General features: G+C 51.3%; 1 protein-coding gene across 6 annotated transcripts in view; it reads left to right on the top strand.

The window, feature by feature from the left end:
* The window catches only part of Ssbp3 (single stranded DNA binding protein 3), a 157,765-nt gene extending 139,322 nt beyond the window's left edge, over positions 1–18,443 (top strand). For 3 of the 6 annotated variants that reach the window (XM_071617867.1, XM_071617870.1, XM_071617868.1), the window contains 9 exons: positions 5,296–5,384; positions 6,080–6,128; positions 6,793–6,828; positions 7,314–7,368; positions 8,957–9,027; positions 15,597–15,675; positions 15,927–15,955; positions 16,048–16,149; positions 16,741–18,443. In XM_071617867.1, the coding sequence (XP_071473968.1) occupies positions 5,296–5,384; positions 6,080–6,128; positions 6,793–6,828; positions 7,314–7,368; positions 8,957–9,027; positions 15,597–15,675; positions 15,927–15,955; positions 16,048–16,149; positions 16,741–16,770 (540 nt within the window). In that variant the 3' untranslated portion in view covers positions 16,771–18,443. The remainder of the gene's footprint in view (positions 1–5,295; positions 5,385–6,079; positions 6,129–6,792; positions 6,829–7,313; positions 7,369–8,956; positions 9,028–15,596; positions 15,676–15,926; positions 15,956–16,047; positions 16,150–16,740) is intronic. The other 3 variants (XM_027944897.2, XM_027944899.2, XM_027944898.2) reach the window with 1 other exon arrangement.
* The last annotated feature ends 9,326 nt before the right edge of the window (positions 18,444–27,769 follow it).

Raw genomic sequence — 27,769 nt, 5'->3', positions numbered from 1 at the left:
GAGCAGTGCCCCCCCCCCCCCCCACACACACACCCATGCTCCCTTTCATGGGGAGATGTCTGTTCCGTCCTGGAATCACACATGCAGCAGAGGCCGCAGCCCTCTCCGTGGTAGGGGAACATCTGTGGTGTGGAAAGATTTTAGGGAGGTTCTTATCTTCTGCTGGTCCTGTAATCCTAAAAGGAAGCAAGCCCACCACAATTGCAGCCCCAGTGTTCTCGTTTAGTTCTTTCTCACATTATCCAAACTTCATGTTCTCAGCAGCTCCTTTTAAGCTCCCAGGGTGGCCCCATCCTGTCTGGCCACTGTGTGGAGCTGACCTCTGCAGGGCCATCTATGGGAGGGGTCAGAGGGTAGAGGCTAAAAGCCATGTCTCCAGAGTAAGACATGGTTCTCGATCCCCTTGGCTTGAGCCACGTAGCAGTCACTTCCTCTTGGTGTGGTATCCGCAGTGGGCTCAGATTTTCAGAATGCCATGGGAGATCTAGTCAATTCAGGAGGGTGGAGTCTGAGGAGGGAAAGGTAATCCCACCACCCACCTGTGTGGGTTCTGAGAGGCTCTGCAGCTGCATCTATAAAATGGGCATGAACCTAGTATCTGCCTATGGGGTTGCTGAAAGGAAGAGGGTCAGGGTCTTGTATGATGCATGGAACTCGGTAGCACCCCCCACCTGAGTAAGTAATTTGTTTTCCAAATTTGGGGACTTAAAACCAATGTTTGGGTGTGGTGATTACAATTAGCTTCTATTTTATTTTATCTTTTTCCTGGTGAAATCTCCAACAGTTTGTTAAGCCTGTAGTTAAGATGGAGGTTCTAGAAGCTGGAAATGTATGTATCGAGAGTGTCTGAGGCAGTGTTCCGGAAGCATAGGACTTCCTTCTCGCTTGGTGATTGTGTCATCATGTCAGTCCAACACACTTCTTTGGGCACGCCCCAAAGAGGTGAGGGTCCTAGAGGCTGAGATTTTGCTGGGGAGGCTTTCCTGGCCTCACCAGGCAGTGTGCAACATTGTGCAAGGGTTGGAGCTCCCCAAGCTCTGAGGACCATACCCTGGGAGGCTGGGGCAGGAGGATCACAAGTTCAAGGCCAGCTTGGGCAACTTAGTAAGACACTGTGTCAAAATAAAAAGGGCTGGGGATGTAGCTTAGAGGCCCTGAATTCAGTCTCCAATGCAGAATAAAAAAGAAAGGAAGGGAGGGAGGGGGAAAAGACAGTGGAGACCCTAAAGCACTCTGCTCTTATCTCCCACCCCCCCTCTGGTAGGGTGCAGTATTAAATCCCTCACTCAGCCTGGAACATCTGCACCACATCACTGGGAGCAGGAAGTTCAGGCTCTAGGCCTGGGCAAGGATGGTGTGTTGGATGGATTAAAGGGTCTAGGGACAGCTAGAAAGTGAGCATCAGAGCTCACCTGAGCACAGCAGAACCTGGAAGCTTTGGACTCTAAGGCTGAGAGTAGAAGGCTTCCCCCCACCCCCAGCCCTTTCTGTCTGTCTGTCTCCTGAGAGTATTGCCTGGGCATTCCCTGTGGACAGGAGAGAGGCAAGCTCAGAACTTGGTACTAGAAAGCAGTTCTGACTGTAGCTTACCTGGGTTGAACTTATAGCCCTTTTTGTCTGCAAAACAGGCAGCCAGGCGATGACCTCCCAGGGCCTCTTGTGGGGCGGGGTGAGACAGTGGTTATGAACACCCCTATGGGGTTTTTGGATCCTTCCCCTTCCTGTAAGAACTGAGCTCTGCCTTCTGCCACAGCCCAGGCTATTAGAATGGGCAGCCAGCCCCTTCAGGCAGCCCTGAGTATGCACCCACTGCATGCACAGTGCCATGCCAGACACAGGTGGGACACCACTGGTCTATAATTCCTAGTAGGAAATTGGAATGTATTTAGCCAGTGACCCCTCCAGAAGTTTCTGAGCAGAAAACAGGTAGAGCGTGGTCATGGAGCTCCTTTGTAAATTTCAGAACTAAGCAGAGTGACAGTCCTTGTTTTGAGCTGCATCATGTTTCACCTAAACATCCCAAAGAGGCCAGCTGTCCAGGTGTTGCCCTGCCCATTGCGCTTAGGATTCAGACAAATTTTACTCTACTTTTGTAAAATGACCAGTGCCAAAAAGAAGGCAATACTTCCACCTAATCCATTTTTCTCTAAAAAATTATGTGTCAGTGTCAGGCAGTAACCTTTTGTCCCAGTGCTTCAAAATTGAATTCTCTTAGATGAGGCTAAAATTCCAGGCAGAGCTCCCGGTCAGACTCGGGTACAGAGTGTAACAAGACCCCACAGCAGACCCTGCAGATGTGATTCCCAGAGCCACTGCTCCCGCAGTGATTCTGATATTCAGGTTGAGGCTAGAATCAGATTACTTACTATCCTGGCTTTTCTGCATTTGAGAAAATTCAGATGAAGGATAATCCATGATATTTAGGGATAATACTGTGGCACCTGGAGAAACTGCATCTCTTGGCCCCTGCTGACCCAGGGCCAGTCCAAGCTCAGTGCCTCTAAGTAGGAGCCACAGAAAGCAGTGCAAAGATTAATAATCCAGGCTCAGGGCACCAGGGCTGAGTGAAAAGGGAGTGGGACCCTTGATGAACCTCCCAGTGTGGGGTGGTCTCCCTCTGCCTAGACAGCTTCTGGCCCCTCCGGCAGATGAGCCTCATGGCTAGATGGCTTTCCCTGTGTAAGGTGAAGACAGCCACGGGAAGCACTGAGGTAGAGCTCCCGTGAGGACCTGCAAGAGGCAGAGGCAGCCCCCCTCTGTGGGCCCCTGCCTGCTGCTCGGTGCCTTCCTGTGTCATTACGGACCATCAGACCTCAGAGGCTGAGACCCAAAGGGTGGGAGAGGTTTCGCTTTCTTTATGACTGTGGACCAGACCCTTCTGCCCAGGGACACCTGAGTGGGTGGAGGGCAAGGAGTGAGGGAAGACAGGCCCCCATGAACATGGCCTCCCCATCCCTGCAGAGCAGTGCTGACAGCAGATGAGGGGTGTCTCTGGTTAGTAACCAGGCCCCCCTACCTCCAGCAACCCACGTGCTGTGGGCAGGCAGGAGCCAGGAGGCAGCCCATTTCTCCCAAGTCTCTGCAACCAGGCTGCTAAGCTTCCAGCCCACTTTCACTATTGACTTACTTAGTGACCTTGATCAAGTCTCTGGCCTCTCTGGGCCTCCCAGTTGTCTTCTGTGAAGTGAGAGGTATGAGGGGCCCCCCCAAGGGTCTGCAGGGGGAAGCTCCATGGGGCCGCCTTGCTGGCCCAGCGAGGCTCCTACAGGCTGGGCAGGATTGGGAGCAGAAGGGTTGCTCCTGGAGCCCTCCAGCCAGAAGCCGTGCTGCGTTTCCAGCCATTTTTCTGGAGGGAGTGCCTGTCTGAGGCCTTTCCCATGGCTAGGAGAGGGGTGGGCTGTAGCCACAGTCCCTGGGGTTGTCACTTGACCTGGAAAACCTTTGCAGTGAGCTGGCTCTGTGCAGTGAACAGTAGGCCGCCTGACACACAGTGAGCTTCCTGTGCAGAGCAGGGGTTGAGCTTTGTGGAAGGGGGTCAGCAGCAGTCATGGGCCCTGAGAAGGGCCAGCAAGGCCGGTGCTCAGTGATGTCACGGCAGCATTGAGGCCTGTGGTGTGTGTTCTGTGGCTGCCATCCCAAATTGTCATGCATCTCCGGGGTTCACAAAGCACTTGAGAGCTGTCACTTCATGATCTTCCTAGGGCCCCATAAGGTTGCAGCATCGTGGACTCTGTCCCCATTTTACAGATGAGGCATCACAGCTGAGTCATGGCCAAGCTATGGGGCTTCAACCTAGCTCAGCCAGGCACAGTCGAGCAAAGGGCTTCCTGTGCCTCAGACCTCAGTTTTTTAACCTCTAAAGTAGGGTAGTAAAGGAGTTGGCATGACCATTAAATGTAGATGATACACATAAAGTGCAAAGCACGGTCTGACTCCGGGAAAGCATATTTGGTGCTAAAGTCACCAGCAAGTGGCCAAGCTTGAGGCCAGCTCTCTTGTGTGCTGACCTCAAATTTCTAGCTGCAACCTACCCCCACTGACTCTAGGCCTTGCTCTGCCAGCCAGCCTGGTACTGGGTACTGTCCCTGTCATTGTCTGCATCTCATCTGGGATTCTTCTAGGTCCAGGCTTTTGCAGGTGACTAGACAGCAGATGTCCCAGAGGCAGAGAGATTTGGGGAGGCGGTCCCTGGCTGAAGACCCCATCGTCAGCCTGATGTTGCTTCCAAGCTTGTCAGCTCCAGCTCAACCTCCTGTTCAGTCCCCTTCCCACCAGGAATGTGGCTAGGAATGCAGACTGAAGGCCCAGGTTGAAACCCGCCTCTGCCGTTTACTGACTCTTTCTCTCTCAGACCTTCTCATCTGTACATGGGACTAATACCAGTCTCATGGGGTTACCAGGACCAAACCAGGGACGGAGAATGAAGTGTATATGTGCTTAGCGCGGGCTGCTCACGCTGGCTGCTCCTTGGCCATTGGAGTTCCACCAGCCTGCTTCTTCCAGATTCCCCTGGAGGGCAGAGCCTAAGCTGCTGCAGGGCACACTTTACTCCCACACAGTCACTCCTTCGCTCCCTCACCCATCCATCCCTTCAGTGTTGGCCAGCTACAGCATGGAGTGAGGGCTGTGGTCACTGTCCAGTGAGAAGGCGTTCAGGGTCCAGTGAGAGAGGGACGGATGCATAGCCATGGCCATAACTCAAGGTGGTGTGGCCTTTGGGGGGGTGGCGATTCTAAGGCATTCAGGGAGTAACCAGGACGGAGCAGGACCCTCAGGGGGCTGGTGGGAAGGCTTCACAGAAACACTGCTGCTCGACCCAGGAAGCCTCCAAGTGGAGATGGGAGGCAGGGCAGTTATTTCTGCAAAGAAAATAGCTCTCAGAGAGGATGTCAGGCAGCACAAGTCACGAAGAGGGGAACAGGCGAGAGGCCTGGGTGGCACCTGGTCTGCCTCACTGGCTTATCCTGTGCCGAATCTGGATCCTGAGAACGTCTGAGTTTCGCATAGACTCTTCTCACACCGAGTGGTGGGGGGAGTTGCAGGCGAGCAACTTGCTTGACAGCCGCGTTTTTGAAAACATTGTTAAGGCCCTGAAAACACATTTACTGTTGTGGACTGTCCCTCTGTGCTGGCTTGTCATTGTCCCCACTACTTGGTCCTCACCCTGTCCCACCTTTTTTGAAAGAATGTATTATTTTTCTCATCAGATCCTTTTCACAGACTAACCCTCTCACTTATGTTCTGTCTGTTTCCCCTCCCTCCTTCTCTCTCTGGTTCCCCTTCTCCTTCTCATAGACTGACCCTTGGTTATCATTGCAGAATTACGGCAGCGGCATGAGACCACCACCCAACTCCCTCGGCCCCGCCATGCCCGGGATTAACATGTAAGGCAAAAGGGACTTGGCCAGGGCTCAGAGCGGGGCTCTTCCCACCCTCTGCAGGCACCCTGGAAGACTCTTGTTCATAAATCATTGCTGGTACCTCTCTGGGCCTCAGCCTCCTTGTCAGTAGAATGAGGATGCTGATGACCCTGGAATGAGAGTCCAGCCTCAGGCAGCAGGCACAGTTCTGGGCATGCTCCAGGGATCGGCTCACCTAGTCTTCATGACAACCCTGCAAGGCAGTTGTTATTATCATTTGCGATGAGGTCACTGAGGCACAGAGAGGTAAAGTGACTTGCCCAGGCTCACACAACTTCTATTGGCTGAGTCAAAATTGGAACCCTTGTACAAGTAGCCACTGTTCTCTGATGCTTCAGAGATTTTTAACTTTTGTGTGAGAATCTGTGGATGATCTACCTGGGAAAATACACATGCAAAGAAAATTTCATGTATTTTATATGTGAGTTTATAAATGTAATATATTTTACAAATATCATAATTTAAAGGAGTTCATGGATTTCCACCTATGGAATTACCCATTCCTACCCCAGAGCCAGATAGCCTTTGAGGACCCTAGGACGACTTTATGAAGGATTTCCCATTACTAATGTCAGCCCTCTCCTGCCCCTGCTGGCTCTACCCCTAGAGTCCACAGCACTGCACTATTTTCATTGTCTCTGTCTCTCTCTCCCTCTCAGGGGCCCGGGAGCTGGCAGACCCTGGCCCAATCCCAACAGTGCTAACTCAGTGAGTATCCAGGTCGGGAAGGGTGGTGTTTGCCACAGAAGAGGTTCTGGGAGCAGAATGGCTCCAGTCCCCAAGTGGAAGTGTCAGAGGAGGGGAAAACACAGTAGAATCCCACCTGATACCTCCAAGGAGAAAGTTATGTGGAAGTCCAGTAGAAACATGCTGGGTTATCACAGACTGGCTCCTGCCCTGCCCTGCCCTGCCCTTCCCAGCCCTCTGCAGAAGCTCCCAGGTCTAAGCTGAGAACCTGGGCCCAGAGAGCATTGTTCAGAAGGAGGCCCCTGCCCATCTCCAGGAGGGTGGGCTTCCGGTGTTCAGAGGAGAGAGTGGGTAAGAAGCTCATTGCAGATAGTCCAGAGGAGAGGAAAGGAGCTGTCTCTCCTCCCTCCTACACTACAGGCCTCCTAGGCCCCTGTCCCCAACTCCTTCCTAAACTGGGGAGTAGGAGATCAGGCTCTGGGGACTGGCTCAGTGTGGCAGAGAAGCAGGTTCCACTCCCATCCCCAGGCCTCCCAGGGAAACTGACCAGGCAGCTAATTCACTGGGTCCTGAAACCTTTCTTCAGAAGAGTGGGGAATGTCCCCTAGTGGGTTTGGAAGGAAAGGGGCATTGCCTGTCTGAGGAGGTGACTCCATCACATGACTCCTCCACATCTTGTTTCCAGATTCCATATTCCTCCTCATCGCCCGGCACCTACGTGGTAAGTGTGTGTGGGCTTGGGCCCTTGCATGTCTAGTCAATGTGGCTGTGTGTGTAGGAAAGCTACTCCAGAGTCCCTGTCCACTTGTGTTCTGAGCACCAGTTCCATACTGCTAGAACTTGCTGTCAGTATTCAGGCACCTGTGCAAGCCTGGGGTGGTCTCAAAACCCTTCATCAAGACCTGGAATAGTTTCCTTCTGGGGAGCTGCCTGCTTGCTGTTGAGCTTCCCCGTGGGCCTCTGCTGTCATCAGCCGGCCTACATGTGAGCAGGTGTGCACACGTGTGTATGCCACAGGTGCTCTTGACTTGCCAAGAGGAAGCGGAGTGTCCAAACCCAGCTCCCCTTGGGCTTAAGGCTGTGGCTCCAGGTGAACACTGGAGGGTTAGCCAATGAATGCTGAGCTGCTCACTAGGAGAGCATGGTAGCCTTTTCCCACAGCTGTCCCCACTGTGGGTAACTGATATAGTTTTTATTTCATCTCAGGGACCCCCTGGTGGTGGTGGCCCTCCAGGAACACCCATCATGCCTAGTCCTGCAGGTAAGAGGGCTTGAAGGGATGGGGTCCTGGTGAGGCTGGTGGTTACTAGGGAGTCATAGAAGGCTTGGTACAGAGCCCATCTGAACAGCCACTCCTTCCTGAGCAGTGTATCTTCCACTGGGCATTGTGACACCTGGGGACCTGCGGGACTATAAGACATTAAGACCACCAACCCACTGTATGCCTGTACATGACATCTATTCCTTTTCTCTGATGCTGCTTAGTAAAGAACAAGGCCAAGCACAGAGGTCAGGAAATAGGGTCTCATTGCCCTGGTTCTCTCTTGTGAGGGAGAACCCTGTCCTGGGTAGGCATTGTTCTGGATGACTCAAAAAGGGCTTTGGGGCCTGGAGGTGTAGCTCAGTGTAGAGTGGCAGAGTGCTTGCTTAGCATGCACAAGGCCCTGGGTTCAATCCCCAGAACCACCCCCCCCCCAAAAAAAAAAAGACTGGGGTTATGACTCAGCGGTAGAACACTTGCCTAGCACATGTGAGTTACTGGGTTCAATCCTCAGCACCACGTAAAAATAAATAAAATAAAGGTATTGTGTCCATCTACAACTTAAAAAAAATTAAAAATTAAAAAAAGAAAAGAAAAAAATGAAGAAAAGGGGTTTTAGCACTCTGGCATCCTCAGGACCAGGGTACTGAGCATGACCCCTCCAGAGTTTCCAGAGCTCTAGGTTTCTGGTCCTCTGTGTAGGAAATTTCTTCTCTGTTTTGCTTTAATCAGAAGAGGGCATGCTTGCACACACATGGATAAGTGCACACATGCATACACACAAGTGTCACAGCTTTTTCTCAGCTAAGAATAGAATACCAGCCACCAACACAGTCCCTACCTGCCACAAAACAAAAAGTGAGAAAGGTGATGAGGACATGTGCCCGAGAAATGATGCCCACTCCTGTAGAAATACATTAGTTAATTTTCTAAGGAGACGTTTGTGGCTAAGTGGGGGGACTGAGGCGACCCTCCCCCACCTGCTCCTTAGCTTCCCAAACAGGGAAGCTGCTCAGCTGCAGGGGTGGCGCTGGTGGCGGCCTGCTCCGCTCTGCTCCCTCCTCCGCTGCTGCATCTTGATGAGCTGCGTGACCTACATTCCGCTGGGTCACGTTAACCCACTCCGTGTGTTCATGTGTCTCCAGCCCCATCCCCGCCTCTCCCTCCCGCCTGCGCCCTTGGCTCTGGAGGGCGGCCCCTGGGTAATTTGCAATGTCTCCCTTTCCCTGATTTGAATTGAAGCCGCTGGGCAGGGTTGGGGGACACAGGGGTTACCTTGCTGGCGTCCCCACCTTGTCCCGGGCAGTGGGGAGATTAGGGTGGAGACTGTAACTCAAATGCCATGTCCATGCTACTGTCCAGACATTCTGAAATTCTTGGTTTTGTGGTTGAGTGGTTTTCACAGTTGAATTTTCTGTGATTAAAAACTTTGTGAATCTTCATTAAATACAAATTAGCCAGAAAATGGTGGTACTTAGAGGAAATTTTAGGTGATAAAATACAAAAGAATGAGTTCAAGTGCCATGAGTTTGTTTTAATTAAGAAATGAATTAATCACCTCGACTTGTGGGTTTCCACTGTTCTACAGATTCAACAAATTCCAGTGACAACATCTACACAATGATTAATCCGGTGCCGCCTGGAGGCAGCCGGTCCAACGTAAGTCTGCTTTCTAATAATTTACATATCAGATACCATAACAAATCATAATTAACTTCATCAGCTGAGGGGAAAGCCAGTTTAATTGATTTCAGCCATTTGTTACCGAAGATGAATAAAATAAACTGTCAGAAAAGTGATTAACTCCTGGGCACTCAGCTCCCATTCTAGCTGGCAAGGGTGGGAGAGAAGGGGCGGGGCAGTTTCTACCTCTGGTCAGTGTCGGGGCACCAGACCCTCTTGGAGGACCAGAGCTGTGTGGGGTGCCGGCAAGGAAAAGCACGAGGCTACAGGGGTCTGATCAGGTCCCTGCTCTGCTGACTGGCAGAGCCATCTGGACAATCCCCCCTGCTGTCAGGCCTCTGTCCTTAGCTGTGGAGTCAAGGATCGAGACCCTGCAGGAGCCTGTGGCTTGTGTGGGGTCCTGTCTGCCTGACCTTCCTCCCCTGAGCTCTGATCCCTGGGCCTGCAGTTCCTTCACCTTGGCTCAGGCTGTGCTCCTGGAAGCCACTCCCTTCCTCCTTCCTTAAAGTTTCCACCTTTGAACGATGGCACAGCTCTGATCCTACCTGTTCTGATTCCATCTCACAGCCTCCCTCCTGTGTTCCTAGCCCACTGACTAGGACTCTCCTGTCTGGAGAGCAACCTGGGGCCTGCACTGCCTGCCAGTGGGCTTGGGTCACATTTATCTTCACCTGGCCGAGTGGATGGAGCTCTGAGGGCACAAGTGCGTGCTCTTCGACCAAGCCCCACCCCAGCCCTGGATATGTCACGTGTTTAATCTCTGCTGCAGCCCTCTAGGTCAGGCTTTTTGGCTGGCCCCCTTTGCCCAGAGTGACTGGTCTCCCTTCTCTCCTGGGCAGCCAGCACCTTCCACTATCCCAGCTTCACTGCCACCTCCTCTCTAGAGTGACCAGTCATACAAATTTTAGCACTAAGAGCTCTGCACCCGAGAAACCCCAGGGCATGAAAAGTCCTGGGTTTTGGCATTGGATGCAGAACACTGGAGAGAGTGGGAGAGTACGGAACTCTCCAGAGGCCAGGAGACAAGATAGAGTGCTGTTTTTAAAGTTAGGTGGACATGGCATAGAACCAGGGTCACTGTCCTGTGTTTCTCCTGACCATGGATGCTGGCAGTCATGACTTGTTGGGCTGTGGCTGCAGGGTGCCACCGTCATGGGCCTCACAGAGAGTGCCTCTGGCTGCTGCAGGTTTGCTCCTGTGCTCTGTGTCTACGGTGCTGGTTTCATTTGCCATTGTGAATGTTGTGACCATGTTTCTAAGAGATCATTGAAGTGAGCACGGTGACAATGCCAGCAGCAGCGTGACCCAGACAGCACTAAGGACAGCTGGATGACTATGTTTTTTTAATAATAGGTCAAAGTTCACACAGCTGGATCAGGTGTGAGGAATGCAAATGGGACCCACTGCACAATGTACAGAAAAGAATTTGGGCTTGGGCGTGGCAGGGAGAGGGATGTGGAAGCACAGTGGAGGCTGGATCCCCCCGGTGTGGGATGAAGGCACATCCTTCTAAATCAAAAGTTTCTTTTATCCTCCAAAGAGACACCAATACATAGTCAAAAATAGCGGTTGCTGAATTAGCTTGGGCATACCCTGGAATGAACACCATTATCATCTCATTCCCTTGATTGCACTGTGAACCAAGGAGGTTACGGTTCCTGATTCAGAGGTTGCAACTAAAAGTTATATCTGTGAACAACAGGGAGGGGGAATTTTGACAACAGAGCACTGGCCCCTTGAGTGGAGCTGATTCTGTCTGGGCTTACTAACAGCTGCGGCTCTTTGCAGCGTATCAAGTGATTCCTTAAATCATAGCAACAAAAATCACTTCCTGACTGAGTGGGCATGTGGCCCAGTGGTGAGCACTCGCTAGCACTCCAGGCCCTGAGTTTGGTCCCCAGCTCTAAAAACAAACAAAAAACCCCAAGTTCCTGCTAGTTCTTACATGTGTTAATTTGAAAACTAGAGTTTTAAAATGACTTGATTTTAATGAATATGCAGAAAAAAGAAGATTATTGTTCTCTTGTCCATATACAAACTAGACTTGGCTTCTTTGTCTGCATATTCAGCAAAGAATACACAATTAATGTTGGCAAATTTTATTCCGTCTATAAGCTTTTCACCAAAGAAGTGAATATCTTACCTGGAGACCGTCCTGCACACCTGGCCCCCACCACTGCCGCAGAGGGGTATGCTTTGCCCACCGGGGATACGGGCTTTCATAATGAAAGCTCTTGGTCACTTTTTAATTTCTTCAAAGCATGCAGATGTTCAACTTGTAGAAACGGAAAATGCCTCAAACACATGCCCACAAGGTGACAGTAACTGTTCACGGCCATAGAAAGGGCATTGCCCAAAACTCAATTTTTAAGCCACGAAACGAGAAGGATGTGCATCTCTAATGTGGAAATCCATTGAGTTGAAAATGGAAACAGGAATTGCACCAAGAGAGGGGTGCGCTGTTCCTCCAGGACCATGCGATCATCTCAAAAAGAGGCCATGAGGAACCCAGGGGTCTGAGCCAAGCATACCTGGATTGTTTCGTGTCATGTGGAGGTTGCAGCAAAACCTCATGCCACAGAAACAATGACTCATTTTTTCAAAAATGAGCTGCTTGAGAACAGTCAAAAAGTGTCACGAGAAAGAGCAACCAAGTTAAACAGGACTTTTTCAGCTTATTAAAACTTACTTGAAATACAACTTGTATCTTACAAGTTCAAATCACCTCTCGGCTTCAGAGACCTTTTTTCCTCAGAAAAAGAGCTTTCATTCACAATGACGTCCACCTCATGTGTGCTTCATGGTGTTTGCAAATGCTGGACATTGCCGCTGGGGATAGCCCATCTTCTGAATTAGCAGCTGATCCAAAGCCAGCCTGCAGACACGAAGTGGTGTTCATCTTGAGGAGCTAGAGGTTGCTCCTACAAGTCCACAGACCTGTGCTAATAGTGAAGTCATAAGTGCTTGGTATGTGAGTGAGTTTGTGGAGGAGATAGTTCAGTGTCGTGCTGGACTGATACGGGATCAGTGTAACATGGTCTTGATAAGAGCACAATGGCAAAGCCAGTGAATTTTGTCTTACTATATTCAGTTTTACCACTACATTAAAAAAAAACACAACACGGTGGCCCATGCCTGTAATCCCAACAACTTTGGAGGCTGAGGCAGGAGAATCACAAGTTCAAGACCAGCCTCAGGAACTTACTGAGGCCCTAAGCAAATTAGTGAGATCCTGTCTCAACATAAAAAATATAGAGGACTGGGGCCGTGGCTCAGTGGTTAAGCGCCCCTGGGTTCAATCCCTGGTACCCATAAAAAAGGGAAGAAAAGAAGAACATGCTGGGCACGATGGCGCACACCTGCAACCCCGCAACACTGCGGCTGAGGTGGGGGAAATTTGAGTTTAAGGCCAACATCAGCAATTTAGCGAGTCACTGTCTCAAATTTCTAAAAAGTAAATAAATAGGGCTGGGGATATAGCTCAGTGGTAAAGTGCCACTTGGTTCAACCCACAGTACTGCAAACAACAACAAAAATCCTAACTTTCAGACAAGAAACGCTGGGAAAGGAAGCAGAGCAAAAACGCCCTACCCTGTCAAGGGCCAGAAGGAGCAGTTACATTATTGACTGTGTCTGAGGACAGAAACAAAAATGTTATGCTTCTCACATTTCTCATTGGTGAACCAGTTCTCTGCGCTGATGGCTACTGTTAACTAGTCTTATTGTTCTGTGTTGGTAGCATTTATGTAATAGAAAAGCAAATAGTGCAGAATAAATAAATGGGAGAACTGAAGATGAAGACCAGTGAGGCTGGATTATTTCCTTACACATGTGCACAAAAATAAGCTCAGAGTTGATCACATACTGAATATCAGTGAGCTAAAACATTTAGAAGAAAATACAGGAGTAAATCCAGTGACCTGAGTGAAGTAAAGCCTTCTTGGATACAACACTAAAGCACAAGCAATAAGACAAAAACAAATGGATAAATTCAGGTTCTTTTGTTGTTGTTGTTTTTGGTTTTTGGGGTTTTTTTGTTTTGTTTTTTCTTCAAAGGAAACCATCAAGAAAGTTAAATGGGACACTGTGGCACATGCCTGTAGTACCAGTTACTCCGGAAGCTGAAGCAGGATCACTTGAGCACAGGAGTTTGAAGCTATCCTGGAAACATGGTGAAACCCTGTTTCAAAAGAAAAAGAAAAGTTTTAGACAACTCCCAGGATAGAGAATTTGCAGCTCGTACATCTATAAGAGACTTGAATGAAATTTATATGAAGAACTCTTGCAGCTCAATAATAAAAAGACAACTGAATTAAAAATGGGACAAAGATGTAAATAGACATTTTCTTCAGAGAAGTACAAGTAGCCATAAGCACAGGAAAAGATCCTAACATCATTAGTCATTAGGAAATGCGAGTTAAGACACAAGTTACTCTTCAGACCCACGAGGGTCTCTGTAGTTAAAAAGGTAGAGACTGGTGCTTGGGAGGATCTGAAGATCTCCTGCACTGCTGCTGGTGGGAATGTCGAGTGGTGTGGCCGCTGAGGAGTAGTCTGACTGTCCCTAGAACACTTAGACATAGTTACCTGTAGTTACCTGAGCCAGCAGTCCTACTCCTGTGTATCTAAGAGGTGAAAACATGTATCCACATGATAATTTTCACAGAGATAAATGTAGTAGCACTAGTGTTAGTAGCCAAAAGTAGAAACAGCCTGAATGAACCATCAGCTGGTGAATGGATAGGTAAAATGTGGCATAGGCATACAATGGACATTTATTTTCCGTAAGATGGAATAAAGTACTGGTTCACGCAGCAACACGGATGAATCATGAAAACATGATAAGTCAAAAAAAAAAAATCGGCCATGAAAGGTCATAACAATCTGTATACAGCATCCAGAATAGAGACAAAATAAATAAATGGTTGCCCAAGGCTGGGGACCAGAAAGGACCAAGGAGTGACTGCTAATAGGTATAGAATTTCTTTCTGGGTGAAAGAAAGGTGGTAAAGTTGGTTGTGATAGTTGCATAACCCTGTGAACAGAATAAAAACCACTGAACTGTCCTCTTTAAATGGGTCAGTTGTATGCATCTGAATATCTCAGTGAAGCTGTTAAGTAATACACGAAAAATACACAGTGACATAAATTTTCAAGTCAAAACCTAATTTTTGTATATTTACATTAAAGTAAGACCACGTATGAATGAGGACACATTGTTAGCATGTTTTGGGGGGCAGTGTTTGCCCTGGTTAGCTTCCTGAAAGTCGGTTGCCCTCATCCTCCTATCAGTTTTGCTGATCAGGATGAGTTTTTTGTCAGAAGGCAAAATATGCGCAGGAGCCGGGTTAAAGGCAGGGACTGTGTGGCCCAGGAAGAGTGGCTCGGCCCACCCGCAGTGAGTGGGCCGTTCTCCCACCGGCTCTGCTCTGGCACTCCGCCCTGCTATCCTCTACGTGGACTTTCGCTCACACAGGACCCCTACAGCAGCTTCTATGCCTGCTCTCTTGCCCAAATTTCTACCTTTTCATTATTTCTGTGTCCCCCACACAGCCTGTTCTCGTGTCACTGCCTTTGTCTGTAACTGCACTGTATCTGCAGCTGTCTTTGGAACTCTGCCCTCTGCCCTGTGGGCTCCTCCTCCCAGCCAAGGTGCAGGTGTGACTCAGCTTTGCGTCCTCAGCACTTGCTCAGGCCAGGTCCAGCAGCCCTCTTCCACACGTCCACCTCTTCTACCCGACATCCAGTCTGCCTCACGGGACCTTGGCCCTCCAGACTGGGCTCAGCCATCCCTCCCCAGACTTGTGAATTGTGGCCATGGGTGTGACCTCCCTGGACTTTGCCTTCTTTCTGAGATGGTTTTGGTGGTTCCAGACTACCCTAAGGATGGGGTCAAAGTGATTCCCTCTGATGCTGGATCTGCCTGCACCATCAGCTGTGTGGAAGCCTCACATGTGCCCTGCTTCCTGTGTAGCCACTCAGCAGACCAGTCTCCTCCGCTGCCTGAGGAGCCCACATCTGAGCAGGGGCTTGGAGAAGGCTTATGTGACAGCCCAGGGGCAGGCTGCCAGGCTCCATTCTTAACCTCTGGCCTTGGAGACCCCAGGCAAAGCACTTCCTGTGCTCTACTTCAGTGTTTTTTTTTGTTTGTTTGTTTTAATCTGTAGACTACATATGAAAAGCACAAATAGTTTTGATTCTTGGGCCGATGTGGTCAGTCTTCTAGGTGCAGCTGTGACTGGTAAGGCTGGCACTATACCCCAGGGATAGAATAGTCCCTATGATGGGACCCAGGAGCCCGTGATTGCTGGCTCTGTGTAGCCATAAGCAGGTCTCTTTTCCCTCTCTGGGTTCATTCCCTTACCTGGTACATGGCAACAAGGAGAGCCCACCAGAATAGAGGTTCCCCAAGGCAGGAGCCTGTGCAGCTATGGGCCTTTGGAGTTGTTGGCTAACTTTGTTGACCAACTGGCTGGTCACAGGGCCCCCTGAGGGGAGCAGAGGGCCCTAGGCCCACTGAACTGTTGTCTGTGCTTCTCCTTCAGTTCCCCATGGGTCCTGGCTCAGATGGCCCGATGGGAGGCATGGGCGGGATGGAGCCACACCACATGAATGGATCCTTAGGTAAGCTGGCACCCGCTCCCTGGCCTGCCCTCCCTTCCCTGGACAGCTTACCCTTTTCCTCAGCTGGCTCAGCTTGGCCTGGTACACAGCCTAGGCCATGTCTGGGGACCCAGAAAATTCTCTGCATGAAAGTAGCTTGGGGTTGGGGTGGATGGGCTTCAGAGCTCAGGGAGGGAGGTCTCAGGTAGTGGAGCCCCCTCCCCCACCACCATGTGAGCAGGAAACTGAATTGCATTCTTTTTTCCTTCCAGGGTCAGGCGACATAGATGGACTTCCAAAAGTGAGTGTGCGTTCATTGTGTCCTCCCTGATGGTACCCATCCCTGAGGGCAGGTTGTTGGGGATAGGCTCACCTCCTCTCCTCTCTCCACAGAATTCTCCTAACAACATAAGTGGCATTAGCAACCCTCCAGGCACCCCGCGAGACGATGGCGAGCTGGGAGGGAACTTCCTCCACTCCTTCCAGAATGACAATGTAAGCTCCACTCCTCTAACCCCAGGGCCCTTCTCTTGACCCTATGCCTGGGAACTCTCTAGCTAGCTGTGGGGTCTGTACAGGCCATATGCAGGCTGGACACCTGTGGCACTGATCAGCTGATTCAGCTGAGAAAGCCCTGGGCACAGATCGAGAGGCAGCACTGCCCCCGGGAGAGGGTTCTTGCAGCCGTCAGGGCCAGCCTTCCACTCTCCCTAGTGGACGTCCGTCTACGCTTCCATTTGAAGAAAGCAACTTTTGAGAAGCCCAGACTGGCCCCCACCCCAGGGCACCCTCACAGAGCTCTGGCTCTCTAAATTCCCAGCAGTCCCAATTTCCAAAACGGGGCGATTCACAGAGGGGAAGGAACAGGAAGGCTGCCCTCACAGAGATGCCGGCTGGTCCGAGAGGTGGCCCTCAGCTCCACTTCCTTGCCCTCACCTGGCTCTGCTAGCTCCCAGCCCTGTCGCCCCTGGCCTGGCCCTGTTCAGCTCTGAGCCACCCAACCTCCACAGCTATGGTCTCCTGGTGTTGTCCACCACCTCCCCGTACCTCAGCCCTGACAGCGTCCCCTCTGCTCTGCCCTTGCAGTATTCTCCAAGCATGACGATGAGTGTGTGATCCCCCCCCTTCTCCAAGACGCTGAGAGAGCCGGCATTGCAGGCAGGAAGATGCCAGACATTATGCAAGAAGAAGTGAGGTGTCGTTACCAGGAGCTGGCGGGGGTCTCCCCGCTCCCCATAAACCTACCCCCACCTTTTCCCATTTTTAGTTTCATGCAATAAAAAGGCCGAACTTTTTATTCCATAAAACATGAAGGACAAAACTCAAAAGTAAAAATATATTTCAAATCAGTGACCAGAAAAATTCTACTCCTTGCTACTTCCCAAAAGGACCTTTTCTGTACATGACACTTTTTTTTTTTTTTTTTTTTTGTCTTTTGTTTTTGTTTGTTTGTTTGAGATTTCATCATTGCTGGGATTTTTTAAAATTTGTTTTCAGGGGTTGGGGGCTTTTTTTTTTTTTAATGGAAGCTTCTAGCAAGCCCCCAGCCCCACCCCAATCAACCTCTTTGCTTTCTTCTTAAAAAAAATGAAAATGAAAAAAAGTTTAAAAAAAAAAAACAAGAAAAAGAAAAAACCACAAGCCCTGCAGTCTGTCTGTCCCCAAGCCCTTTTACCAGGAAAGCTAGTCTAGGTGTGACATGTCACACTGTCTCTGTAGCCATCTAAAAATAATAATAATAAACTGGACAGTTTACAATCGGTGGTTTCTTTCAAAAAGCCGTTTTTGGAAAGAAGAAAAGAAGTCACCCTTTACCACTGGGGGTTTGTTTGGGGAGGGGGGGACCTGCTTTGTTTTGGGCATGGTTGGCAACAGCAGCACTCCTAGACCCCCAAACCCACCCATCGCGTGGCCAGAGGGGCCAGACCATCCGACCCCCTTCCAGGATTCCCCATGGCCGAGACCGTCGCTGTGACCCGGCGCCTGCACTGTGTTCCCAGGACTGCTTCCTCTCCTGGACCTCTCCAGCCCCTCCTCAGCCCCCACCCGTCCTCCCAGCGAGAGTCCTGCCCACTGGGTGGCGGCCTGCAGCAGCGTAGGGGAGGCCACCGCTGCCAGGATGGCTATGACCTGGGGCGTGGAAACTGACCTCGTGTTCCGCCCGAGATCCTCACGTCCTCGTCCCATGTCCCGTGCACGGGCAGGGTGGCTGGAGTTTTGGTTTTCTTTTTCTCTATTCATCCTTCGTTTTCAAAGATGGAATATTGACCAGAATTGCTCTGTATGTGCTTGGAACTGGATGGAAAGACTTTGGCATTGCTGGGGGGTGGGGGGAGAACCAACAACCAAACAGACGCGCTGTTTCCGGTCCTGTTTTTATTTTCAAAAACCGACAAACCCGATGTGGAGCCTGTCCCCTCCTAGGAGGGGTGACTCATGGCCTCCCTCACCTCACCCCCATGGAAACCTTTGTGTCTTGCCCTGGAAGACACCCAATTCTTTGTACATTTACACTCCCTTCTCCTGCCCCCTCCCTCCCCCGTAGCTGGTCTTTGTTTTATTACCCCCCTTTCTGATCCATGTATATCATATTATGTGAGATACCATCTGCCTGAAAAAAGACCTTGTGCGGATTATTGGGAACATTGTAGCTGTTGCTGTGTTTTTTCTTACCTTGTAGTCTGGTTCTGAATTACGAGAGGAAAAAAAAAAAAGTAATTATGATACATTGTAGTTTGTGTACGATATATGTTGATAACGTTTTATTAAAGGGACATCTTTTTTCCGCAGCAGCCCTTCCTGACATGTTTGGGGGAACGTGGGTTGGAGTTTATTACACTGATTACAAAATGCAAGGTGACTCCTTGGGCGCAGAGTTTTTGTTCCGGAACATAATTGTTTTGTGTCGAAGGCCTCTACCTTCTCTTTCAGTGGCAACTTTGTTCTGCATTTTTGTTTTTGGGGGGTTTTTTGCAGTGAGGATGGAACCCAAGGATACTTAACCCCTGAGCCACATCCCCATCCCTTCTTTGTTATTGTTTTTTGTTTGTTTTGAGACAGGGTCTCACTAAGTTGCATAGGGCCTTATTAAATTGCTGAGGCTGGCTTTGAACTTGTGATCCTCCTGCCTCAGCCTCCCACGTTGCTGGGATTATGGGCATGCACCATCACATGCGGCTCTGCGGCTCTGTTCTGGGTTTTTGAGGAGAGTTGCAGTGGCCTTTGGGAAAGAAGCCTGGGAGAAAAGCATCTCCCTTCAAATATCTGGGGAACTGTGGAGAGCTAGCGTCAGGGCCTCCTGCTGCAGACACTGCAGGTCACTATAATGTCTTCCTGCTTCTGAAGGTAGAGAAAGGCCCTTATCCCTGTATGTCTGTAGGTCAGCAGCCAGGAGGGCCCTGTGACTGCAGCCACACCTGCCTTCTCCCCTCCAGTAGCCGACCTTGCTCTGCCAAAGGCTCCCAGGCCTCATGTGTTCAGGACTGCAGAGTTGACCTGGGGATCCTTAGGTGTAGGGCTACTGAGAGGTTGACTTTTTTTTTTTTTTAACCCTCCAAGGCGATAAGGAGACCTTGAAGGATTTTTAGAGTAGCATAAATAGCATAAACTGTCCAGAATTTTAGAGGACTTACCAGATCGATCTGAACGGGATGTGGGGCCAGCCATTACGTAGTTAAGACATGCCGAGGGCTGGGGGGAGAGCAGCAGGCAGCAGGGGACGCTGATTTGAGAAAGCTGGAGCTCTGGGGGCTTCTACCCAGGCCTGCAGCGCGGTGGCAGGGGAGGCGGTGCCCAAGCAAAGCGTAGGCTGAGTCCACATTTACTGGGATCTCATGGGACCACACTGCAAATAGCCAGGCACAAATCTTGTCTTTGCACTACTCGCTGTGTGACCATAGGCAGGCCTCTGTGCCCGGTGTCATAAAATGGGGATAATGGTTTACCTTCCTAACAGGGTTGTGAGAGTAGTCAACATTGTAAACAAAAAGTGCCTACAAAAAGCACAACAGTGCCTCCTGGGTAATAGGAGCAGGATGTGTTGGCCACGGTTGTACTGGGGAGGCTCCAAATGGTGGGATGGGGAAAAGCGGGGGGGACCTAGACGATTCCATTTGGCCCTTGCCTCCTCACCTTGAAACAAGGTTTCCCCGGCTTTTCCTCGGCAGACACCTTGCTGCTGTTGGGGAGAGAGACTTTCCTGTGGACACATGAGATTTGGGCTGTGACTGGCCTGAACAGGGTTTTGCTGCCACCTGTGTACCCTGGAGCAGTGTTCTGCAGACAGGCGCCATGGTGGGGGCACTAAGGAGACAAGAACCCACCGCCCACCTCTGCCTGGGGGAGGGAGATGACAACACACTTCCCACCATCTCACGGCCTGCCCCCTCCCCAAGCAGTCCCCATAGTCCATGTCATAACACAAACCACCCTGTGAGGGTCAGTTCAGGGTGGCTACCTCAGGGCCCAGTCCTCGAAGAAAGGACTGGTCCTTGTTCACCAGTGCTTCACTGCCCTGCCCTGCCCAGCCCAGGCCAGAGCTTTGCACCGAGCCACTGAGGATCCTGAAGGAAGGCAGTGAGGAGCTGATCCGACCCCCCCAGGAGGCTCCAGCTCATCATGGGAAGGGCAGGAAATGAGCCAGGACTGAGGCTCTGGTTGGCACAGCCACTGCCTTCCTGCTAGCTCTCGCTACCCACAGGCACCCAATTCTAGTGGGCAGTCAGACTGGCCAGGCTGGAGGCCCACAATGCATTCCTTCCCTCTCCCTGCTGGATACCCCTCCCCCAAAACAGCAGCACCACCAGCCTTCATGCCAGAAAAGCAGCCCAGAGGCAAATCAGAGGGGACAGCCAGAGCAGGACTTCCACTGGGGCTGTGGCCGTCAGCCTGAGGAACCCCACCCAGCCTCTGGTGTCCTTGAAGTGTGTGTGGGGGGGGGCAGGAAACTCCCAAGATCCCACAGACTCCAGGAGATAGAGCCCAAAGCACCCCTGGGTGGTGCAGGTTCTGGCCCTGAATCAATGGAGTTGGGCCTTGTGGGGCTTAGGCCTGGCTCCAGACCTGTCTGCCGAGCTGGGGCTCCCCCAGGGCTGGGGTGTAGGAGCTGGGCAGGGAAGGATAAAGGACTAGAGGCACTGAACCCTACTCTGCGCAGCCCTGGGCTCACTGGATACAGGCACTGGGGGCTTAGTGTTGGGGTTGGAGAAAAAAACAGACATCGAGGGTGGGGCCGGCAGGGTGCTGAAGGAAGGGGGTCCATTCTGTCCTCTGCTGTTGCTTCCTCCTGTCCATTTCCAGAATGCGATGGAGTCCCGGTCCTGGCAGCTGGTATCTAGGCCTGGCTTCCTTGCCTCCATCCCAGCCCTTCTGATGCCATGGAGTTCTGGTGGCTCTGAGTCTGCGCAGGCTCTTCTTTCATCCATTCATCACGTTTCCTGAAGCAGAGACGGTTCTAGCGCTAGGGAAACAGTAGCGCAGACCTGGAGGGCTGGCAGTGCCCTTCGCAGAGGGGGTCAGGCAGCAGGAAGAGCTGTTTGGGTGAGTTAAACTGAGGTGCTGATACAACATCCAGTGAAGAGGGCAGGTGGGCAGGGCTCGGGGAGACGCTCGGGAGCCATTGGCATCTGAATGAAACTGGTAGTAGGAGTCAGGCTGAGATTATCTGAGCAGTGAATGGAGAAGCAAGCCTGGGCCCTGGTGTATCATGTGTCCATGATCGGAAATCTGGGAAAACCACAGGGACCAGCTAAGGAGGCAGAGACGTGAGGAGGAGAGCAGGAGTGAGGTGCCCCAGGGCCAAGTGAAGGAAAATGGTGCCAGGGCACATGTCTCAGGCTGTGGGAGGCCCTGATGTGACACCCACCAGGGCCTTGGAGCCTGGCACACTTCCTATCTTTTGGCCCCTGCAGGGACAGCTCCACAGGCTCTCCTGCCCTTCACAGCCCTCTGCATGTCATCCCCCAGTTACATAGAGGTTTTGCCCACTCGGGGCCTTCATCCTCACCGTGCCCTCCCTGCATGGACCTCTTCAACTTACCCTGGAGAACCTCACTCAAACGGCCCCTCTGCCAGGAAGCCTCCTGGGCTGGCCAGCTCTCTGGATCCAGGGTCCCTGTGCAGTAATGGTTTATCTGTGCTTGCCTCCTCCAAGCCGGGGACTGCCTGTCATTTGTCCTCGGAATCACTCAGCACAGGGCCTGGCTCCTGGTAGGTACTTAGTGAGTGTTTGTGGAATAATGATTGCTGGGTACTCACCCTGGTGCTCAGTGGCACACCCCCCGCATTGCACACTGTCATGGGCCGGTGCTCAGGTGTGGGAAGAGCCTTCATTGGTACCTGCTACCACAGACCCAAAGAGACTGGGGTCTTCTGGGGGAAGAGAGCATGTCTCTCTCATTCTTTAGATACTCATCCCTAGATCCCGAGCACAACACCTGGCAGACAGTAGGTACTTCTAAAATGATCTGAATGGTCCAGCTGCCTCCAGGAGGTCTGTAGTAGAGACCTACAGACCTACAGGGCTGGGTCCTCAGTAGTGACCTATTCTTAGGTTCCATCATTAGCCTAGCTGGAAGTGAGGAGAACCCTGGGTCATATGTCTGTGTGTGTTGGAGGTGAAGGGATGTAGCAGCTGTTGGGGGTGGGGCTCTGAAGTTGTTGACAGGCTGGACTTGGACTTCAAGGGATGGAGGTCCTGCCTTGGGCTGCAAGCCCACTCCCCTGGATGAAGGCACTGGGTATGGGGAGATGTGGCCTGAGGTGTCTGGCATGGGACAGAGGGTATCAGGGGGCAATAACCTGGTGGAGTGTTCAGGAAAGGAGCTAGCTTTGCTCCACCTGCCATTCTTGGCCCATTAAAAAATGGGTCCCCTGGGCCCTGCTTATGTGATGTAGCCTGGATCAGGTGGCTGAGGCAAGCCATGGATAGAGAAGTGGGATGGAGGTCAACGGGAAGTAGACACTGGGTTATTTGATTCTAAGTCACATAATCCCCAGCCTCCAGTCTTATAAGGAAGTCTCCTGACTGGGAGGATGCAGAGCTGGGGTCCTGGAGTTGATGCTGCGAGGGCATTCTTCCTGAGATGTGAGAACACTTAGCAGCCAAAGCTGTCCAAGAGTGAGAGGTAGTGAGTTCCCCAGCTCTGGAAGTGTGTAAGCCAGCTGGAGTGGAGGAGAGAGAGTTGCATGTGTTGGGTGGGGTGTTGGTTCCTGGGATCCCAGGTCAATGACAGAGGGAAAGAAAAGCAGGAATTGGGGACAGGACTGGAATTAGAACCAGCTCACTCTGACCTCAGACAGGCCTCTCCCTGCTTGGGTGAACTGCCACTTCTAAAAGAGGTCCCCATAGATGAATTCTTCCTTTTGCCCAAGACCACCCTGGAGGCAGCTCTGCATATAACACAGAGAACAGAGGGCCGGTATCTCTGTAGGTGTAGTAAGGCAAGGGGACAAGGGTTCCCATGGTGCAGGCTGAGCTCCAGTGGTGGCCTCTCTGGTCCCTCCACTGTCCCAAAACCATGTATGTCTCAGAGCCATAACACTGTCTGAGTTACCTTCCCAGCCTGCTCCCTTCCTATAGATTAGTACCTGAATGTCGGTGGCTCACAGAGGCCCTCACCCCGACCTTGGTTACCCAGTGCAACGTCCCTTGTCCTGCAGGGGAGGGGCCAGCATGCTCTTCCCAGCTGCCGATGGCTCAGAGCTGTGCCCCTTCTGGGAACTGCCTCCTTCAAGGGCTTCACCTCCTCCAGGCAGTGCCCAGTGCCCAGTGCCCAGTTGCTGGTGTGCTTCAAGGTCCTGCCAACTTGCCTCAATTTGGGGCAGCCCTGAAGAGCTATCCTAGTTCCAGAGTTCTCTGCAAGATCAGCTGAGGCCTCGGCTTCTCCTTCCACTTGGTTGTGCCCTCCGGACCTCCTTGCAGGTGTCTCTGGAGAGCACTCCAAAATAATGCCCCTTGTGGCTCTTCCTCACACTCAGCCCATTTTCAGGGAACCCACCGTTGACACCTGCTTCACTTTTCTTCCTATCCCTCTGTCATGTATTTCTTCACTCACAGTCTCTCTCCACATTAGAAAGTAAATGCCACAAGCGCGGGGACATCTGGTTCACTGCTCTGTACGCAAGGCCTTGCATGGAGTCTGACACATACTAGATGCTCAGTGAAAACTCAGGAGTACTGACTGAGAATTTGTCCTGAGATGAGGAGCAGGCGCTAGGATTGACTGGTTTCCAGACCTATCAGGAGGGTGCCTGCACCAGAGTGGTCTTCCAGCAGTCACACCATCTGAGACACTCAGGTCACATGCATGCTTCCTGGGACTTTCATTTGCTCAGAGAGAAAACAGGGAGATGCTAAAATGCCTGAGATGACCCTGCCCAGCTCTTTTCCAGCTGTGGGCCTGCAGCAAGTGAGGGACAGGGCCCTGAAGATCCAGTTACAGGTCCATCCTGAGCTGGCGTTGGGAGAAGACAGAGCAGGCTAAAGGGAGGCCACCACATGAGCCCTTTTCACGAGGTTTCTGAAAACTCCAAGTCCGGCTACTTAAGACTTGTTGGGTCAAGTGCAACCTTTGATCTGAAGGTGGGGAAAATCAGAAATGGAGAGGCTTTATCCCCATTTTGTAAAGGAGGAGTTGAGATCTGAGGGCAGGTGGATATATGAGTTTCAAGGGAATGGCTTCCTTTAGGCCAAATTTATAATTCTCTTGCCCTGAAATCTAGGAAATGAACAATGAATCAACCAGACACTTAAATCTATAACACAATGAGAAATGTGTTCAGGTACAAGTTTACAATGGGAAACATTTTGGTTCCAAAAGTGTGTTGCTTACAAGTCCCTATAGTGAGATTTCCGTACCAGGTGACCCTGCGCCCCTCCCCTCCCCCTCCCCACAGTGCTCCTGCTCCTTCTTGTTGCAGGCTGGCTGGCTGGACGCCTTGTTCTCAGGTTTTCATCCAGACAGACCTTAACTGCATTCCCTCAGGAAAGCAAGGTGGTGGGTTAAGGAAGGTGGGCCTCAGGGGTACATCTTGGAGTGATGGGAGCAGGTGTCACCACATATGGACTTTCCAGCTCTTCCCACTATGTTGTGTTTGGACATGAGGTGTCCCTCTGTTCAGAGGTGAGGTGATTAAAGAGCTAAACCTAATAAGTGGATTAATCCCTTTGATGGGTTAATAATTTGGAAGGACTACTGTGGAGTGGTGACTGTAAGCAGGCGAGGTGTTGGAGGAAGCTGGGTCCCTGAGAGTGTACTTGTGTGGCTCGCGTTGTATCCTGCCTGCTCTGTTTCCCATCTGCCAGGAGCGGAGCAGCTGTCCCCTGCTGTGCCCTTCTGCCACGATATTCCGCTCACCTCAGGCTCAGAGCAATGGAGTTAGCCAACCATGGACTGAACCTCTGAATCTGAGCCCAAATAAACTTCTCCTCCAAGTTGTTCTTGCTGGGCATTTTGGTCACAGCAATGAAAACCCAACTAACATACACTACATCGTGTGGGTTCTGGGCCCATTTCCCCATCTACACAGGGAGAATAACAACGGCTGCTACTCCTGCCTCACTGCGCAGATCACTTTGCGCTGAGTATAATGGTCTCCAAGCCCAATTTACCACCCAGGACGGCAGGCAGGGCCGTCCCAGTTTGTGGCGTTGGGATGTCTATGAGCCTCTGGCTGCCCTGCAACACCAGCCCCACCCAGGACACTCCTCAAGCTGCAGGTTCTTAGGACTGTGCTCATCAGCCTCCATCCCACTGGCCTGGGGCCCCAGTTCACTTCACCCTTTCACTCCTTGTTCATAAGGGACTTAGCCTGCTTGGAAGGACCGCACCGGCCTCCAGCTGGACTCCGTACTGTTGTCCTGCCAATTCATCCTCTGCATTCCCACCAGTGTTCTTTAAAAAGTTCCATGACTCAGCAATCTGGTGGCTAGGAATTTACCCAATGGCTATGCTGGCAAAAGTACTCTAAGATGCATGACAACGTACGCTGCAGCATTATTTGCAATAATTACTAACTGGAAATAACCCGACCGACATCAGTAGACATGAAGGCAGCACTCGAAAGAACAGGTATGAATGTATGTGCTGACGCCGTGAGACCCTGTGATCCCCGGACTGGGGTGGAGAAGGGCTCATCAACACAGCCGGCGAGGTGGTGCCCCTCTGAGGTCCCAGCTACTAGGGAGGCTGAGGCAGGAGCATTGCAAGTTCAAGGTCACCCACAGCCACTTAGTGAGATCCTGTCTTAAAATTGAAAGGGCTGGGGATGTGGCTCAGTGGTAGAGCACCCTTGGGTTTGATTCCCAGTACCACCAAAAAAAAACAAAAACAAAAAAAGTCGGACTGGGATGACATCAAGTAATAAGCACAGATGCGCTTAAGACACGTTCTAACAAGTCGCACATGAGAAACTGAGTCATGGGTATCCTTTGGGAAAAGAACTGGGGGTGCCAACTTTTGGACCTTTCTGAACTCCCTGAGTTCTCACCGTTTACATGTCACTTGTTTTATCCGCTAAAATGGCAACAGGACTCACCAACTCCCCTGGGCCACATCAGCTCCTATGGGAACTGCAGTGCTTGACGTTCCGGGTCCTCTATGTGCTGCTCACCCCAGCCTCACACTCACCGGCTTCACACCCCTTGCTCTTCCTGGGACTCCCAAAGGCTGCCTCCACCCCACCCCACGGGTCACCTGAGATAAGCTATAAAGTGGGAAGAGCCGGTGCAGTGACGCTCTTCTTTCTGTAGTTTCAACTGCTCAGGATTGCTTGAACCCAGGAATTTGAGATCAGCCTGGGTGACACAGTAAGACCCCCTCCTTTGTTTCTGGCACTGGAATTGAGCCCAGAGGTGCCTTACCACTGAGCTACATCCACAGCTCTATTTTTTTATACTGAGACAGGGTCTCACTAAGTTGCTGACGCTGGCCTCAAACTTGCGTTGTTCCTGCCTCAGCCACCAGAGTTAGGGTTACAGGTGTGCACTACTGCAGCCGCTGAGACCCCCTCTTAAAAAAATAAATTTGTACGTGAAGTGGAAAGTGTACAGCATAGGAGTTGGACATGGGTTGGAGATGGCTTTGTCATTCTCTAGCTGTAGAACTCAGGCTCCCAGGTCTCTCCAGAGCCCCTCCAGCCAGGGCAGCCTGCCCCAGTGGCTCAGTCCAGCACAGCCCTCTCCTGAGGCCATTCCCACAGAGGTGGGGAACAGTTATCCAACAATCAGCAACAGGCCTGTGGTGTCTGTAGACTCAACCTCTTGCATCAGAAGGGTCAACTCTGGCCCCAAGGTGTCTGTGTGCCTGGCAATGACCTCATGTGGCAGCACACTAGCTCAGTCCTTTCTCCCTAGTGCTGCTGCCCAGAGGCCTCAAGGTGCTGGGCCTGAAGTGGCTCCCAAAACTCCTCTCCAGGGGTTTCCTAGGGAAGTAGACTGAAAACACCAGGTGTGGGGCCTTGGGCAGTCCTTACATTATGTTTCTTCATCTTCAGGGCAGAGAACAGCGTCTCACACACTAGGCATTCAGCATTTCTCCTGACTCTGGAAATGACATTTCTAGAGTAACTGCCCAGCAGAGCTGTGTGAGGACGGACAAGGTGCAGCAATACATGGTGTCTGGCATGTGGCACTGTCTGACACAGGAGAGGACTTGAACAACAGAGGCCTGGTGACCCAGGATTGTGTGGCCCATCATCCAAGAAACTAGTGGGAAATCCACAATGAACACATGTGGGAGACCAACCTTGCTTGTGACGGAGTCACACTCCCCAGATGGGTGATGAAGCGTCAGGCAGCATTCTCCAAGACTTTCCCCACCCTTCTTGGGTTCGATGGGTGGTATCTCGTGCATGGGGGTGTCTTGCTATAGCCCCATGGGTGGAGCTATGCTCACCTGTTCCTTTGTAATATAACCCCTTGCCCTGTTTAGGATAGAATCTTCCATGGAAGTGCCTTGTGTGTGTCCCTTTCTCTTACTGTGCCCTTGGGTATGGCCTACCTAGATGTCAGTCAACCCGCTGACAACAGACATCATGAAGATAGACTCAGCCCTCTGAAACCTGACCCCTTGCCTCATTTGAATAGCTTCTCCTCAATAAAATGGGTCAGTGGGTG

Source organism: Marmota flaviventris, chromosome 10 (assembly GCF_047511675.1).
Source record: "Marmota flaviventris isolate mMarFla1 chromosome 10, mMarFla1.hap1, whole genome shotgun sequence".
Taxonomy (NCBI): domain Eukaryota; kingdom Metazoa; phylum Chordata; class Mammalia; order Rodentia; family Sciuridae; genus Marmota; species Marmota flaviventris.
The sequence above is the reverse complement of the archived record's forward strand: the minus strand, read 5'-3'. Positions and strand labels throughout refer to the sequence as shown.